The sequence below is a fragment of the Malus domestica genome, chromosome 15 (assembly GCF_042453785.1).
Source record: "Malus domestica chromosome 15, GDT2T_hap1".
Classification (NCBI taxonomy): Eukaryota; Viridiplantae; Streptophyta; class Magnoliopsida; order Rosales; family Rosaceae; genus Malus; species Malus domestica.
In genome coordinates, this window is record NC_091675.1 from 46,786,592 (window position 1) to 46,804,000 (window position 17,409).

Sequence of the window (17,409 nt, forward strand, 5' to 3'; positions counted from 1 at the left end):
TTAAAAGCTACTTATTATTAGGGTTTAGTAATATTCATCTTTACTTATGTTGATGCACAAAACCGGAAGGTCTTGGAACAACGTAAATCCGACCGTGAATCATGCAAACGCCCAAGAACACAAAGATGTATCGTGGTTCACCCCAATGTTTGGGCTACGTCCACACTGATGTTGATTGTATTCCTCTGTAATTGTATGTATGGATTACAAAGTGTTGTTGTGTTTGTGAGGGTATTGCCCTCTGTTGGGTTCACAGAGGAAGAGAGTTGAGAGAGTTTCTATGTATGTAGGAGGGTTGCTCTGAATATGAGAGTCTCTGTTTGGGGATGTGAGGCCTCAGGATTGTGAGGGTGAGGAGGCCCTTTTATAGACTAAGGGCTCCTCCCCTTTTACATAAATCATAGGCTCAATGTCTGGAAGCCCAAGTAACGAGGCCCAATATAATATGGTACCAACAGTAGTCCCCTAAGTCTTCAGTCAAGAGAGTCTTTTGGCTGGAGACTTCAAATCCAATTCATGTACGGGCCGAAGTGGCTAGATGTCTTGAACCAGTACTCAACCCAAGGCAATGCTCAACATAAAGCAATACTCGGCTAGAGGTATCACACGTTACGAGACTACTCGGTTGGAGGCGATGCTCGTTGCGAGGCTGCTCGGCTAGAGGCTATGCTCGCGGCAAGGCGTTTGCTCGGCTGGAGGCGATGCTCGTTGCGAGGCGGCTCGGCTAAAGGCTATGCTCGCTACGAAGTGGCTCGGCTCGTGGTATTCCTCATTGCAAGTATCTACTTTATGTCGACATGCACTCAGTATGAGTTGATTCTCAACATGACTCGAGTCCGCTTGTCGGGTTCGCATATTGGGTCTATATGTAGGATCCGCAGATCGGGTCCGCAAGTCGGGTCTTTGAGTTGGGGCCATACGTAGGGTCATCGAGTTGGGGCTATCTGTAGGGTAATCGAGTTAGGTCCAGGCACATAGGTGTCCCAATAAGCAAATGTCAGAGCAAGTGGGTGTCCGGTCAGACAAGAGATCACCATGAGCACGTGGCTCATCAATCTATAAGTTGGTAGACTTCTTTAATCAGCAACAATGTTGATCAGTGGATCTAGTTGCTTAATAATTTCTGACAATAAATGACAGTATAAGTATGACCGTATAATAAGTAAATCAAATTGACAAAGTTTGTCAAGGCAAAATATTGCATTATGTGCCTTCTGTGAATAAATGATTTATTCAGTTTGTGTGATAAATCATATGTTGTATAAATCAACAATATATTAAGCATATAATATATATATACCAACGGTAATTTTTTAAAGTGGCAGGTAACATAGGGATATTAAAGGAGAGCATCTTATCTTTTTAAGGGGTTGGTGGCTTTCTTTCAGGCAGATGGCAGACAGTAATTATAGGATTAATAATAGAATGATGGCAGATGGCAGACGGAATAAAAACTTATCTTTAGACAATGGAGTGGGCATCTTCTTTGGTGGTCGACAAAAGTCATCGGTCATGATAAAGTTCTTATCTTCTCTGTTCGTCCATCATTGCTCTAGCAGTGGAACTGTGGCCAACATCTTTGAAATCATTACTTGTGTCCTTTCCAAACCTCTCTCATTCTCGTCGCTTCTTTTCGCCAGCGCTCTGTAAAGAAACAAGGCTCCCAGCACGGCGGTGAAGATCCATCCGAGCAAGTGCTGATCCGCCATTACAGGTGAAGGCTGCTTCCATTTCATGGAGGTTTGGTTTGCTTCCATGGCCGCTTCAGACTCTTCTTTTTCTGCGGTGTTCTATGGATAACATCAAAGTTGAATGAATGGATACATGTGGGCTTTTGATTACTTGATGAGTTTTTTTTTTTCTGATAGAATAAAAAAAAAACAAGCAGCCAACTTCCACCAATCCCCTCGCTTAGCAACAGGTGCATATGTTAGTGGCAGAGTCGGAAAGAGTGACAATTCTGGTGGCGGACTCGAATCGGCGCTCCCGACGAATATCATCCTCGATTTCTTGCTGGGCCCTCCGACGCTGGTTGAATTTCTCGGCGTTGGCGTTGTTCCACAACGCGAATCGAACCTCCGTTGGCGGGTGGTTCTGAGCCGCGTTGTGGGTGGGGCTCAAGTTCAATGGTGGCGTAAAAATTAGACAAGAAATGGGCAAATTCAGCGCCATTTCTTGCTGGGTTCCTCAAATTGAAGCCGAAAGCTTCAAACTTTTAGCAGATATGAGTCCTTTTGCTGGGTTCTGAATGCATATCAGTTAAACGACGTCGCAGCAGCTGACAGTATAGGCCTTTCAAAGTGAGAGTTTTGCAGGGAAGAATTGAGAGAGAGAAAGAGGTGGCTCCGTGGGTTTTCTGGGAAAGCTTTGGGTTCTTGGGTTTCTGCAGATTCACGGTGGAGGTTGTCAAGTTTTCACAGTGGTGAGATGGAAAAATGAAAGAGAACTGACATAGCTTTTCGTGTCGTTTCCCACAGACGGAGCCAAATGTTGATGCACAAAACCGGAAGGTCTTGGAACAACGTAAATCCGATCGTGAATCATGCAAACGCCCAAGAACACAAAGATGTATCATGGTTCACCCTAATGTTTGGGATACGTTCACACTGATCTTGATTGTATTCCTTTGTAACTGTATGTATGGATTACAAAGTGTTGTTGTGTTTGTGAGGGTATTGCCCTCTGTTGGGTTCACAGAGGAAGAAAGTTGAGAGAGTTTATGTGTTTGTAGAAGGGTTGCTCTGAATATGAGACTCTCTGTTTGGGGACGTGAGGCCTCAAGATTGTGAGGGTGAGGATACCCTTTTATAGACTAAGGGCTCATCCCCTTTTACATAAATCACGGGCTCAATGTCTGGAAGCCCAAGTAACGAGGCTCATATAATATGGTACCAACAACTTATAAGTGAAAGATGTCTTATATTCGATTCTCATCACTTAGCCCTCTCGCTTCTTAATGTAGATAATATCGTATATTCAAAACAAACAAAAAAGTAAATTAAAACACTAAAATTAAATAATAAAAAAATAAATAGAAACCCAACCCTCGTCAACTTCCTCACCCCGGTGTGAGATTTGTCCAAATGTTAGATAATTTGGGTTGGGTGAGTTGGGTTGGGGTCGCTTCTCATCTATTCATTCACCCTTCACATCTATGCATCCACCCCAATTTAGATGATTTGGGATCTTGGATTAGCAATATTTTTCAAATAACAGAGAGAGAGAGAGAGAGAGAGAGAGAGAGAGAGAGAGAGAGAGAGAGAGAGAGAGAGAGAGAGAGAGAGAGAGAGAGAGAGAGAGAGAGAGAGCGAGAGAGAATGGGATGGTTAGATTTTAGAATTGCTATGACATAAACATTAATAATGATAAAAATTAATTAGAGTTATGTGAGAGGACATATGTCAAGCTGAATTTATGTTGGTAGAATACACTAGGGGTTAAGTTTGGGCAATTTTGCTCACCACCATTTTATTTATCATTGTTAAATAAGTTTAAATTTTGAAATTTGTATCTATCCATAATAGAATATCAGGTACACATAACAAACATACGAACAAACATATTATAAATTACGAATATTATTTGATTAACGAAAAAACAAAGAAATAGGATTGCCAAGATGGCTACACTTAAAGACTACATTTTAATCAACTTATTATCATACTAAATTATAAGTTATATGTATAGAGAACAAAACCTAAGAAACCCTAATTTGAATGAGCTAAGCCCAAATCTTAAATTAACAAGCAAACCCAAATAATTAAGTAACTAATTTTCCAACACCCCCGTCAAACTCATGGTGGTACACGACATGAGTTTACCAACAAGAAAATGTCAATGTAGGCTTCACTAGGTGGACAAGCAGGCAAACAAGCTTTGCTAGGCTGGACTTGACTTGACTTGTGAATGGGCAAACTGATTATGTTTCAGAAATGCATGAGGGTATGGAAAGAAAGCATATGAGTGCTCCTCATCACTAAACAAACGAGATTTTCATATCCCAATTGCAGCAATGGACGGACAAAAAGAATACTATCACTCAAGTGATCACAAGTCCAAACACTTAAATAACAGTCGCAAAATTCCCATACAGGCCAACAACTCGTGTGGGCCTCAAAGACTTCAAACAAAATCAAACAGCCCATCTCTTTTTGCCCTTTCCCCGTGTGGGCCGAAATCTCAACTAAATTCGTGGGCCTCAAACATACCGCCACTTTTTCTCCTTTTTCTTTTCCTTTTTCCCTCTTTTTCTTTTTCTTTTTTACAGATCTCTATAATTGTTGCCCCAACACGACAATTTTGTTAATTCTTATTAATGAAGAGGATTTTTCAATCTTTCTTTGTTTCGTGCAGATTGAATTTGCCTGTGTCTGAACCGAATCATTTCTTTTTTAAACAACTGGTGTCGGGGGAGGGGGCCTCTGCAGGCTTTTATCAACTTTGAGTTACAAGTCCATTGAAAATTAATAATTGATTTGTCTCTTTAAGGAAGAACGGCCATAGAAAATTAATAACTGAATTATCTTTTAATTTAATTATTATAATAACTGATTTGTCTTTTTTTATTTTTTTTAAATGATATTGCAAGAGTAGAATTTGAGCTAAGTCACACGTCATAATTTCACACCGAACGAAAATCGAATCTAAAACCTTCTTTTTTTATAAGTGGAGAAATTTATGATTGAATCTTTAGATTTTGCATTATAGTCGCTCTATAGTGACTCTTTTGTGACTATAAAAAATGATTACTCAATTTTCGTGGAAAACGCGAATTATACACGTACGTACCTTGAGTACTTTTTGGCAAAGCCATATATAATTGTCACCCTCATTTACCCAAAAAATAAAGAAAAACAAAAGAAAAGAGAAAACAAAAGACTAGCCCTTCTTCTTGAGCTTCTCTGGTAGCATGATCATCTCCCACATCCTCTTCTTCATCAACTCTTAAGACCGACGCCCATTCAGATCCTTGGAAGTTTGAGCATGGTGGAGAGGAACTATAGTTATCAACTTGAGTTTGCGAGTTAGCGAAATTCGATTTGTGAAATCGTCCATTTCAAAGTGTCTTTTTGAAGAAACTAGTTGGGACTTTCATCCAACAGCTTATCGGCTGAAAGAAAACTCGCAGCTTTCGGCATCTTACAATACACAACTCTGGTGTGTGCGAGGTACCTTCAAGCTCCCCTCTTGTGAAAACATACATCTGCTTGTATTATTAGCTTTCAATTGAAATCTTCATGGCCGATGAATCAATGCATTGGCTTTGGCTCCTCTTGCTTTCTTATCTTTATTTTTCTTTTTAATATTGTCCTATGAAATTTGTTTTGAGTCCCTAACTCACACTTAAAGCACCGCCGTTACACTGAAAATTTTCTCTAAGCTAGTGGGTCATTCTATTTTTTTTATGAAAAAAAATCATAAACTTATCCAATAAACTCCACATATCATCCCTTATTGACATAGTTAGATTCAAGTGCTACATTTTATAATTACACATTAGTTGGTTTTTAGTTTTTTATTCAAGTTCTTTGAATTTTGATTAAACGCTTTAACTTTACATGTGTTTTTTTCTTAATTTTAACTCAATATGTTATATAAATTTAAAGAATATAAATATGAGTCTCTAAATTCATGGAAATTGTTTTGCAAGACTTTAATTATTTTTTTTTCAGAAACGTGAACTAAATCCATTCATGAAAAAAGATCCAGTCCTTTTCTTTTTTTTCTTCTCAAAATAAATATGAGTCATTATTTTAATAGTTAATTTATTAAAAATTGATAAAATATATTTTTGTATAAAGTTTTAATATGAATTTCTTTTAGGGTTGTCATTAGCTTTTTACGTACCAACGCCTTCAAACTTAAAGCCACAGCCCACTCCCAGTCCAAATCCATAAACCCAGCCACTTTAATTGTTTTCAGAAGAGTGGCAGTTTCGTAAATAAAGTGAAATGCAGCAAAAGTCACTGTAGCTTATGAATAATGCTAAGGAAATTTTATTTGAACACATCTAACCTCTTTCTATACCAAACTTACTCTCTTCACCCATATTGTTTTTTATTAAAGAATTAATATCTCTTTAAACCCAAATTTATTACCTAAACTACCCTTTCAAACCCAATTCAAAATGTAAAATTATCTTTTCACCAATTTTCTTTATAAAATAACATCTCTAATTGAATGTTGTTTTTTCTTCAAAGAGGCATCCTTTGCCCCTATAATTGCATTTGCCGTATAGGACTAGCATTTCCATGGCTGTTTTTTTTTTCCTTCTGCTACCACAACACATTCATGGACTTGGGATCCAAGAGATCATTCCATAGACTTGAATTTGCCAAGAGAATGCTATGCAACCTTCAGTTCAGTCATTTTTAAATCGAGCATTTTCATGTACTTTTTAAGAAACTTTGAAGTGACATAGGGATGGGTGTTTTGCTGCTATGTTAATAAACAAATAAACAAATTGGAGCTATTTTGAATAAAAAAATGTGCAAGACATGCCACCGGCTAGTTCGTGGTTAAGGTTGAGCAATCTTTATTTGTACCAAGAACCAAGTTTTATGTTTTTGCAGTACTAATAAAAAATCCTTGCACTGGTGTTTTGGGGCGCATATAGACGACATAGAGAAACAAATACAATATAATATAAAAGGTATGAAATTTAATCCAAGGAAGAAGCAAACAAACAAAATATCCATAAATCGAGTCATACCTTAGTTGAAGGATTAAAAACTTCAAAATCACCATCCATCAATAGAAAAGCTTGTTTTTCTCTATCAGAACTATTAGGGTTTTAGTTGGAATGAACATAGGATAAACTAAGAGTGATGCTAGAGTTTAGTTATAGTATGTGGGTCTATTGATAAATTTGATTTTTATTATTAATTTCATTTTGTACTTAATAGTAATTATGCAATAGGGTAAAATAGACAATTAATATTTAAAATTTAAGTTGGATGTAGAAAGATGTTAGATGGGTTTAAATAAAATTTCCCTAGAGCCAATTCTTCCCCAATTTAGACTATACTAATATGAAAAATTCCATCTCCAATCAGACTTCATTCTTAATACAAGTTAGCATACTTACTAGAAACACCAATTTTTTATTTAGTATTATTATTTTTTTCTGGGTAATACTAGAGACATCAACTTATTAGTTTTTGCATCAATTTTTTTAAATCCCAAATTTCGTGGCAATGTTTCAACGCATTTTCTGTTCACATTTTACAACAAATAAGAATTTGCATTGTGACTTGTTAACAATTAACTGGTGTCTCTTGCACTATTATTATGTTTATCATTTCTTACATACTTCCAAAATTAGACATGTAATATGATTTGCATCTCAGTGTTAAATCAGATGTGTTTGGCAGCTGGAGAATATATTCTCAATTTGCATTCCAATTTGTATATAATTACTTTTGTTCATGCATGCACTGCAACAGATGGACACTATTCAATAGCTACGATGAGCACCGAGCAGCAGAATGCTTCTTCGTCCTCTTACCGGTGCACATATGATGCATTCTTAAGTTTCAGAGGTGCAGATACACGCAAGGGTTTTGCAGATCACCTCTACAGTGCTTTGGAGTTGGCAGGAATCCACACTTTTAGAGATGATGATGAAATTGAGGGAGGAGCAAACATCGAACAGGAGCTACAGACAGCAATACAAGAGTCACGAGTATCAGTCATTGTTTTTTCCACGGACTACGCCTCTTCCACGTGGTGCCTGAATGAACTTGCTATCATCATGGAACGTACAAAAACAGATGGACACAAGGTTGTGCCAGTTTTCTATGATGTGGAACCATCAGATGTTAGGAAACAGACGGGCAGTTTTGCAGACTCATTTACTATACATGAACAGCGCTTCAAGGACAAGATAGACAAGGTGGAGGAGTGGAGACGAGCTCTTAGAGAAGTAACAGACCTGGGAGGGATGGTTTTAGGAGAACGGTAATTTGTCATTCCCTCCCTATATTCAGTCAAGTAGATCAGATGCTAGTCTCAAGCTTGTGAAAGTTTTAGCTTTTCTTTTTTAAATAAAAAAATTAAATAAATAACTTGCTCGTGTTTTTTGTTTTCCTCTGATATATTTTTATATCAATAACATATAGGTACGAGTCGCACTTTATCCAAGATATTGTTGAAGCTTTTGGAAATAAACTGGACTACATGAACATGTGGAATAGGAGATTAAGAGTTGATCCCTATGTAATTGGAAGAGATTATTATGTGGAAAGCCTGAACACCTGGCTAGAAGATGGATCAAATGATGTTGGAGTAGCTGTCATCCATGGAATGGGTGGAATAGGCAAGACCACCATTGCTAAAATTGCTTATAACCAGAACTTCTCTAAATTTCAAGCTAGCAGCTTTCTATCAGATATTAGGGAAACTTCCAAACAAGCCAATGGTTTTGTTCACTTGCAGAGGAACCTTCTTTCCGATATCCAAAAGAGGAAAGTGAACAATATATACAGCCATGATGAAGGTATAGTAAAGATCAAACGGGCTGTACGTTGCAAAAGAGTTCTTATTGTTCTCGATGATGTTGAGAACTTGGAACAGTTCAATGTGATTCTTGGAATGCGAGACTGGCTCCATCCTGGAAGTAAAATTATCATAACAACTAGACATGAACATTTGTTAAGGGCTGAAGTTTGTGTAAGGTTTAAGGTTGAAGGATTACCTGAGCATCAATCACTTAAGCTTTTCAGTTGGCATGCCTTTGGACAAACCCATCCTCAAGAAGGTTACATGGAGCTTTCAAGACCTGTAGTAGAACATTGTGGAGGGGTTCCATTAGCTCTTCAAGTTCTGGGATCTTCTCTATTTGGAAAAACAGTAGATGTATGGAAAAATGCATTTCACAACCTAGACGTGATTACTGAGGGAAAAATTCAAAAGATTCTTGGCATAAGTTTTCATTCTTTACAAGATCATGATAAACGTTTATTCCTCCACATAGCCTGTTTCTTCGTAGGGAAGGACAAGGATTTTACAACTACAATCCTTGACGAATGTGATTTTGCCACAGAGGTTGGACTTCAACATCTGGTTGATAGATACCTTGTGGAAATTAATGTCCACAACAAGTTAATCGTGCATCAATTACTTCAAGACATGGGAAGGGCAATAATTCATGAAGAATCATCTGAGGACCCTGGAAAGCGCACTAGACTGTGGCATAAAGATGCATTTAACGTTTTGACAAAATTAACGGTAAGAAACATGAATTTTATGTGTACATATTTGCAATGGTGTTCTGCATGGTAACTTATCCAATGTTCTTATTTGTTAGCAGGGTACGAGAACTATCAAGGGCTTCATGCTCCACTTTCTCCCAACAGATTCATCTCCGGTAAATGAGGTAGGTTTCGAAACAAAGGCATTCACAGAGATGCTCAATCTTGAACTACTTCTGCTTGATAATGTAAAGTTGAGTGGAAGCTATGAAGATTTTCCAAAAAAATTAATATGGTTGTCTTGGAGAGGATTGTCTTTAAAATCAATACCGGCCAATTTTTGTTTGGAAAATCTAGTTGCTCTAGACTTACGGAAGAGCAGTCTGCAACGTGTTTGGAAAGGAACCAGGGTATGTTCTAATCTCTCTCGCTCTCTCTCTCTCTCTCTCTCTCTCTCTCTCTCTCTCTCTCTTTCACTCAATACACACAAATAAAAATAAATTTCAGTGAAATTAGACTCTGTATTCATAGCAACTAATGACTTCTCTTTGATACAGTTTCTTACAAGATTGAAAATTCTTAATCTCAGTCATTCACATGGCCTTTGGACAACATCTGACTTGTCCGGACTCCCTAACCTTGAGAAACTAATTCTTAAGGATTGCATTAATTTGGTTGAGGTTGATGAATCCATTGGAAACTTGGGGAAACTTGTTTTCTTGAATCTAAAAGACTGCAAAAGTCTTATGAAGCTTCCAAAAAGAATGAGCATGATGAGGTCTCTTGAGGAACTTATTCTTACCGGTTGCTCAAAGCTTGTGCTTCATGATAGTGCCATGGTTATTTATATTCACACTACATCAAGGGATATGAATAAACTTAGACTGTTGTCAACTATATCATGGACACCAATCAGGTTTTGGTGGATGTGGGCATGGCCAAGAAAGACTCTTCAATCAACCAGTTTCTCACTGGCAAGTTTACCACGTTGTTTGGGAAGCTTAAGTCTGTCTTACTGCAACGTGTCAGAGGTTCCCAATGATTTATGTACACTATCTTCCTTGAAATATTTGAATCTAATTGGTAACTCAATTTTGTGCCTACCACAAAACATGAAGAGTCTTATTATGCTCGAGACTCTTTTGTTAGATAAATCCATAAACCTTGAAATGCTTCCAGAGCTGCCCCCAAGGTTGAAGAGGTTGGAAACAAAATATTGTACATCATTGAAAAGATTAACAAATTTACCATTGTTCAGATCATTAGAATCACTGTTTTGGGGTTGCGAGCAATTAGTTGAAATTGAAAGCTTGTTGAATATAAAACCGTCGAGAAGCGCTGATATAGAAATGAGAAGATATATGGGCCCGTTCAATTTGAAATCCATAACAAGCACTGATGTTGAAATGATCAACTACTTGACCAGTACAACTAGGAAGGTTCCTGTCCAGGTCTTTCTCTCTGTCTCCTCTCTCATGTATAGTTGTTCTAATTATTATATCTATGAACTAGTTGGGTCTAACTGTTTGAATAATTAAATTTGAATTGTGCAATCTTGATGAAGCAGGGAGTCTATGAATGTGGCGTATATAGCATTTTCCTTCCTGGAAGCAAGATTCCAGATGGATTTGGCTTCACAACAATATATGGATCAGCGCTGTCGGCTATTGCATCTTCACATCCTAATCTCAAAATCCAAGCCTTGAATGTATGTGTTTTATATGCAATAGAACCGGGCTTGGCAATTGATGACTATCTTGTTAGTGCTCAGCATTTGATTAAAGTCAGTAATCAGACCAAGGGTCTTATGTGGACCTATTCCCCAGTCACAGTAGGTTTTCCAACTGAGAAGGAAGATATGTTATGGCTAAGCCATTTTCAAATTGGGAACAATGAATTGGAGTATGGGGACCAAATACGTGTTTCGGTGGAGATGCATGATTTTTGGATAAAGGAGTTCGGAATCCAGCTTGTGTACGAGCAGGAAAGACCTCCTTCTAGCCAGAATAATGTTGTTGCTGGAGATGTGTCAATGTCAGCATCAGAGTACCAAATGTGGACAGGAAAATACTTTAATCATAGGCACCGTACTCATCAAACTCAATTCCGAAAGAGACAGGAGAATCCAGCACATATTGAATTTTCGTTTGAGCCAAAGCATCAGCTTCATACTTATTCAAGGCCCAAAGACCATTGAAAATATTTTGAAACTTAGAGCATGTCCAGCAGATTCCCCATCTACTTCTACTCACCTATTTTGGAGAAAATGAAGAGAAACCTCCCTCCTTAGTTCTTTTTCCAACATCATTCGTTCATGGTTGGAAGGAAAGATCAGCATCAATTATCTTGGTGAGTGTCGTCTTTTTGTTCTTTCTTGTTATATCTTTCTGAATATAAACTCATGGCTTTGTTGGATTTGTTGCTCTTTGTTTATTGCTTTGATTTGTTAATTGAATGAATATATTAAACAAAAGGAGGGGAAAGGCCTACGAACTCGTGTAGTTGATGCATGTAGTACTCAGTACTACTCTTTCAGACAATAATCCTAACTTTAAATCCCACTTAACGTCATATAATTTGGTGTCTGTAGTATGTTTGGTGGTCTAGATCACTCATTTGAGATATACATGTGAACCAAAAAGCTGTTTAACTTGAAAAAAGGGGAAATTTAGCATGCCCCTGAACTTTTAAAATGTTGGGAGCAGCTCAGGTTTGAGTCCCAGCAAAGGCATGCTTTTCTTAATTTTTGCACGACTTACAGCTGGTGCGAGGGACCTCTGCGCGTTAACTATGTGTCAGTCTGGGTCCATTTATTCCCTAGCCATCAGTGTGCTGTCTAACTTTGTCTTTTATATTCACAAAAAAGCATTGGCAGTCTTGACAGTGTCGAAACTGTTTACCGTGTTCAAACCGTGTGCAGGGCGTGTCAGCATGTCAGAGTGTCTGACACTTTGAGGTTTGGGAGTGTCCGTGCAACCTAGGCTTCAAGAACGAGATGGACAAGGTGGAGAAGTGGAGAAGAGCGCTTACTGATGTTGCAAATCTGGGAGGGATGGTTCTAGAAGATCGGTAATTTCGTAAAACATTTTCTTTAATTTGAAATTATTATCTATATATGACCTTTTATAACTTGTTTATTAGGCACATTATTGTTAGCTTATAGGGTATGAGTGGCAGTTTATCCAAGATATTGTTCAAGAGGTTGGAAGTAAGCTGGATCGCGTGGCAGTAAATGTTGCTCCCTATGATGTTGGAATCGATATTTGTGTGCACGGAATCAACAGATGGTTAGAAGATGATTCGGGTGATGCTGGTGCAGCGGTTATCTATGGGATGGGTGGAATTGGCAAAACCACCATTGCCAAAGCTGCTAATAAGACGAACCTTGCAAAATTTTAAGGAAACGGCAGCTTTCTTGCAGATATTGGCTTGCAAATAAATCTTCTTTCCGATATCCAAAGGGTGAAAGTAAAGAAAATAAGCAAACATGAAGGACTAATCAAGATTATGCATGCTGTAGGTTGCAATAGAGTTCTTATAGTTCTTGATGATGTGAACCATTTGGACCAATTCAATGCAAATCTTGGAATGTATTGAATTTTGAATGTCTATATTTTGTATTATGTAAAACTAAGTACAATGAAAGCTCATATAAATGAGCGGAAGAAAGGAAAAGAAAACAGAAGCCGAAAGAAAGGGAGGACAATCAGAAAACATGGAGCAGAAAACATGGAAAAGTAAAGGTGAGGAAAACATGGAAAAGTAAGAAAACATGGAGCAGAAAACATGGAAAAGTAAAGGTGAGGAAAACATGGAAAAGTAAAGGTCACCATACACCCATGCTTTCTTCCAATACTCCCCCTCAAGCTGGATCAAAGGGATTAATTGATCCAAGCTTGAACAAAAGACGTTGAAAATCAGCAGAGGGTAATCCTTTTGTGAAAATATCCGCAAGTTGATCATGACTGCGCGTGTAGTGAGTGTCGATCACCTTGGACTGAACTTGATTTCTGACGTAGTGACAATCAACTTCAATATGTTTAGTTCGCTCATGGAATACAGGATTCGATGCAATGTGCATCGCGGCCTGATTATCACAGTGTAGGGACATGGGTTGTTGATGAGGAAAACCTAAAGTCAACAGAAGGATTTTGAGCCAAATAAGTTCACAAGCAGTGGACGCCATAGCACGATACTCTGCCTCTGCACTAGAGCGTGCAACAACACTTTGTTTCTTGCTTTTCCAGGTAACTAGGTTGCCTCCCACAAACGTACAAAACCCAGTGGTAGACTTGTGATCGAGAGAATTGCCTGCCCAGTCAGCATCGGTATAGCCTGAGATCTGAGTGTGACTATTGTTGCGCATAAGAATTCCTCTACCAATGGAACCCTTAAGATAACGTAGCACACGATGAACAATCTTCAAATGATCCATGCTTGGAGAGTGCATAAACTGGCTAACAATGCTGACAGCATATGATATATCAGGACGTGTGATAGTCAGATAAATGAGTTTGCCAACCATTCTTTGATAGTAACTTAAATTGGGAACTGGATCACCGTGAGTTTTTAGCTTCAAGTTGCTATCCAAGGGGGTACGAGCAGGCTTGCAATCTGTCATTTTTGCTTCGTGAAGAAGATCCATGACATACTTGCGTTGGTTGAGGAAGAAACCCTTGTGAGAGTGTGCCATCTCGATGCCCAGAAAGTATTTGAGAGTGCCAAGATCCTTGATAGCAAACTTGTTGTTGAGATACTGTTTAAGAGCATTAATCTCTGACATATTATCACCTGTCACAATTAGATCATCAACATAAATGAGCACAACTAGTTTACCCACTAAGCTGGAACGAACAAATAGGGAAGAATCCGCAATACTTCGACAAAAACCAACCCTTTCCAGAACATGACTGAGTTTGGCATACCATGCACGTGGACTTTGCTTGAGACCATAAATGGATTTATGGAGTTTGCACACCATTTCTGGATTGTTTGATTGAGGATGACCTGGGGGTAGCTTCATGTAAACCTCTTCTTCAAGTTCACCATGCAGGAAAGCATTTTTAACATCCATTTGAAAGAGAGGCCATGCATTGTTAATTGCAACCGACAACAATACTCTAACAGTGTTCATTTTTGCCACCGGAGCAAATGTCTCTTTATAATCGACGCCATAGGTTTGTGTAAAACCTCGAGCAACCAAGCGAGCCTTATTCCTTTCGATTGTGCCATCTGAATGAAACTTAGTTTTGTACACCCAACGACTCCCCACTGCCTTCTTTCCTTTTGGAAGTTTCACTATAGTCCATGTGTTATTTTCATGGAGGGCTTGAAGCTCCTCTGCCATAGCATTTCTCCACTCACTGTGAAGATTGGCTTCTTGAAAACTTTGAGGTTCTCGAGCTTCATTAATGGCACTTAGGAATGTAGCAAAAGAAGATGAGACTTTGCTATAATCAATAACATCAGTCACGGCATACCTGGCAGTGTAGGTCACATAATCATGCAACTTGGATGGAAGTTTCCTCTCTCGTGCAGGATTGCGACGAACTATAGGAGATTGAACTACAGGTATTTGAACAACATCATGGTTGGAAGGATCACTGGAGGGTGCAGTGTGAATCTCTGATGAGGAAGGGTTTTCATCTTCAAGATGTTCCACCGAGTGAAGGTTAACATCATCCGGCACATGATCACTAGGAGTGCATGTTGCATCTTCTCCGTTTGGATATGGAAAAGGAAATAAGTCCATCAAATGCTCCCCCTGTCTAGAGTAATCCAGTGATTGTGAGAAGTAAGGAACATGTTCTTCAAATTTAACATCCCTTGAAACAACCATTTTTCTAGTTGTTGAATTATAGCACTTGTAACCTTTTTGGGTAGATGAATAACCTAGAAAGACACATTTGGCAGCCCTTGGGTCTAGCTTGTCACGATTTTGAGTTTGAATGTGAACAAAGCATGTACACCCAAAGACTCTCAAATGGGAAAAGTTGATCTTTCTATTTTTCAAGACCTCATAAGGTGATTTAAAATTCAACACTTTACTAGGCAATCTATTGATGAGATATGCCGCAGTAAGGACTCCTTGAGACCAAAACTTTTTAGGCACATTCATGTGAAACATAAGAGCTCTAGTCTTCTTAAGTAGATCTCTATTCTTCCTCTCGGCCACCCCATTTTGTTGAGGTGTTCCAACACAGCTTGTTTGGTGTAATATACCATGCGTGCTCAAGTAGTGTGACATGTTATGAGACATATATTCTGTGCCGTTATCTGATCGTAAAATATGAATTTTTGAAGCAAATTGGGTGGCCACAAGTCTATGAAAATCTTGAAAAACTTCCATCACTTCACTTTTAAATTTCAAAAGATACAACCAAGTAATCCTTGTGAAATCATCCACAAAAGTTACAAAATATTTGTATCCATCAAAAGACTCTATAGTTGGTCCCCAAACATCAGAATGCACAATTTCAAAAGGGTTACTAGCCCTAGACAAAGAGGAAGTAAATGGTAATCTAGTAAACTTAGAAAAATGACAAACATCACAAGGACTTGTAACTTTGCACATATTTGGGAACAAGGTGGATAGAACTTTTTCAGAAGGATGTGCTAGGCGTTGGTGCCAAAGTTGTTGTTCTTGAGCTAAGCTTGAAGTGACTTGAAAAACCTTGGGAACTTGAATATGCTTGGAAAGATAGTAGAGACCATTTAAGAAAAATCCTTCACCAATCATCTTCTTGGTGACTACATCCTGAAAGATCACATTTTTGGGAGAGAAAATGGCAAGACAATTTAATGAGTTTGTGATCTTGCTAACAGATAAAAGTTGAAAAGGGAATGAGGGAACATAAAGAGCCTCAGACTCGACATCACTTGAGATCAAATGTATTTTTCCTTTTCCCACAACCATAGCATTTTTTCCATTGGCAACTGACACTTGGGATGGAATAGAAAAATTTTCAAATTTATGCAAGTTTGTAGATTTGTTAGTCATATGATCAGTGGCTCCAGAATCTATAATCCAATAATCATGCACATTACCAATGTTGAGAACAGTTGAGAAGGAGTGTAAGATACCTAGGATGTCCCTTTGTACCACGCCTTCATTTCCAGCCAGGAAGCCAGCAAACTGTCCTAGTAGTGCAGTTTGATTGTTGTCACACTGATTTAGTGGTCCTTCACTATCTCCAAGACCTTGTTTCTTGTGAAGAAACATAGCAAACTCGTTGATCAGTGCAGCTGGATTAGTGGTGAACTTCAGTGCTCTATTAGAAGAAGTTGTGGCAACATGATTTGCCTTGTAAGAAGGGTTGTACGAGCCTTTCGAGACACCTTTGTTATCCCTAGGAAACTTTGGTTTTAACTCTGGATGAAGAATCCAGCATCGATCTCTTGAGTGCCTACCAGCATCACAATGGCTACATTTTAAGCCAGTTTTCTTTCCTTTGTAGCCTCTCTCCTCACCAAGTTTTTGGTTAGAAAAGTAAGCCCTAGCTTCTGGTATATTTGCCTTCATGTCCATGGTCATGACTTTCCTTCGAACCTCTTCTCTTTGAATTGTGGCACACACACTTGAAAAAGAAGGCAGGTCGGGATTCATGAGGATATGACTTCGAAGATCTTCGAATTCAGGACTCAGACTTGCTAGGAGTTGGAATATTTTGTCTTCCTCGGCTCTTTTAGTTAGCACAGCAGCGTCGATGGTGTGTGGTCGATACACATTCAGCTCGTTCCATATAGTGGTCAGCTTTCCAAGATGTTGCACAAATGGCTTTCCTTCCTGTTGCAAACCAGCAATGTCCTTCTTTAACTGAAACACTCTAGCCGCATTGTTCTGATTTCCATACATTTCCTTGAGATTTTTCCAAAGAGTCATGGAGGATTCAGCATAGCTAAAAATTTCTGCAATCTTACGATCCATGGAATTGAGTAGCCACGACATGACCAACTGGTCTTTGCATAGCCAAGCATCATACTCCGGTGAGGTAGTCTCAGGCATTGGAATAGCACCATTAACATAACTAAGCTTTGATCGTCCTCCCAGAGCAAGAGAAACTGCTCTCTCCCATGAAAGATAGTTAAACTCATTTAGCAAGACAGAACTAAGACGTTGATTTGGGTTGATATCAATATCTGAGTGTGGTGATGGTGGAGTAGCATGAAAGCCGTCTCCTTCCAAATTTACTAAGATTTCTTCAGCCATGATTGAAGG

The 17,409-nt window shown here is 38.5% G+C and overlaps 2 protein-coding genes and 1 long non-coding RNA gene across 3 annotated transcripts; 2 read left to right on the forward strand and 1 right to left on the reverse strand.

Moving 5' to 3' along the window:
• The first annotated feature begins 4,840 nt into the window (after nt 1-4,840).
• LOC103405336 (disease resistance protein RPV1-like) lies at nt 4,841-11,468 on the forward strand. The gene is made up of 6 exons (XM_029093766.2): nt 4,841-5,168; nt 7,446-7,959; nt 8,121-9,228; nt 9,311-9,601; nt 9,749-10,642; nt 10,759-11,468. The coding sequence occupies exons 2-6, from the start codon at nt 7,469-7,471 to the stop codon at nt 11,386-11,388; spliced, it is 3,414 nt and encodes a 1,137-aa protein (XP_028949599.1). The 5' UTR covers nt 4,841-5,168; nt 7,446-7,468; the 3' UTR covers nt 11,389-11,468.
• Nucleotides 11,469-12,124: 656 nt separating this feature from the next.
• Nucleotides 12,125-12,611, forward strand: LOC139192594 (uncharacterized). Its single transcript, XR_011576807.1, has 2 exons — nt 12,125-12,260; nt 12,369-12,611. It is a non-coding gene; the product is annotated as an uncharacterized lncRNA (long non-coding RNA).
• Nucleotides 12,612-15,941: 3,330 nt separating this feature from the next.
• On the reverse strand, nt 15,942-17,400 carry LOC139191968 (uncharacterized). Its single transcript, XM_070813009.1, has 2 exons — nt 16,061-17,400; nt 15,942-15,948 (listed from the first exon to the last, which is right to left on the reverse strand). Exons 1-2 carry the CDS (start codon nt 17,398-17,400, stop codon nt 15,942-15,944), a joined length of 1,347 nt encoding a protein of 448 aa, XP_070669110.1.
• Nucleotides 17,401-17,409: the final 9 nt, after the last annotated feature.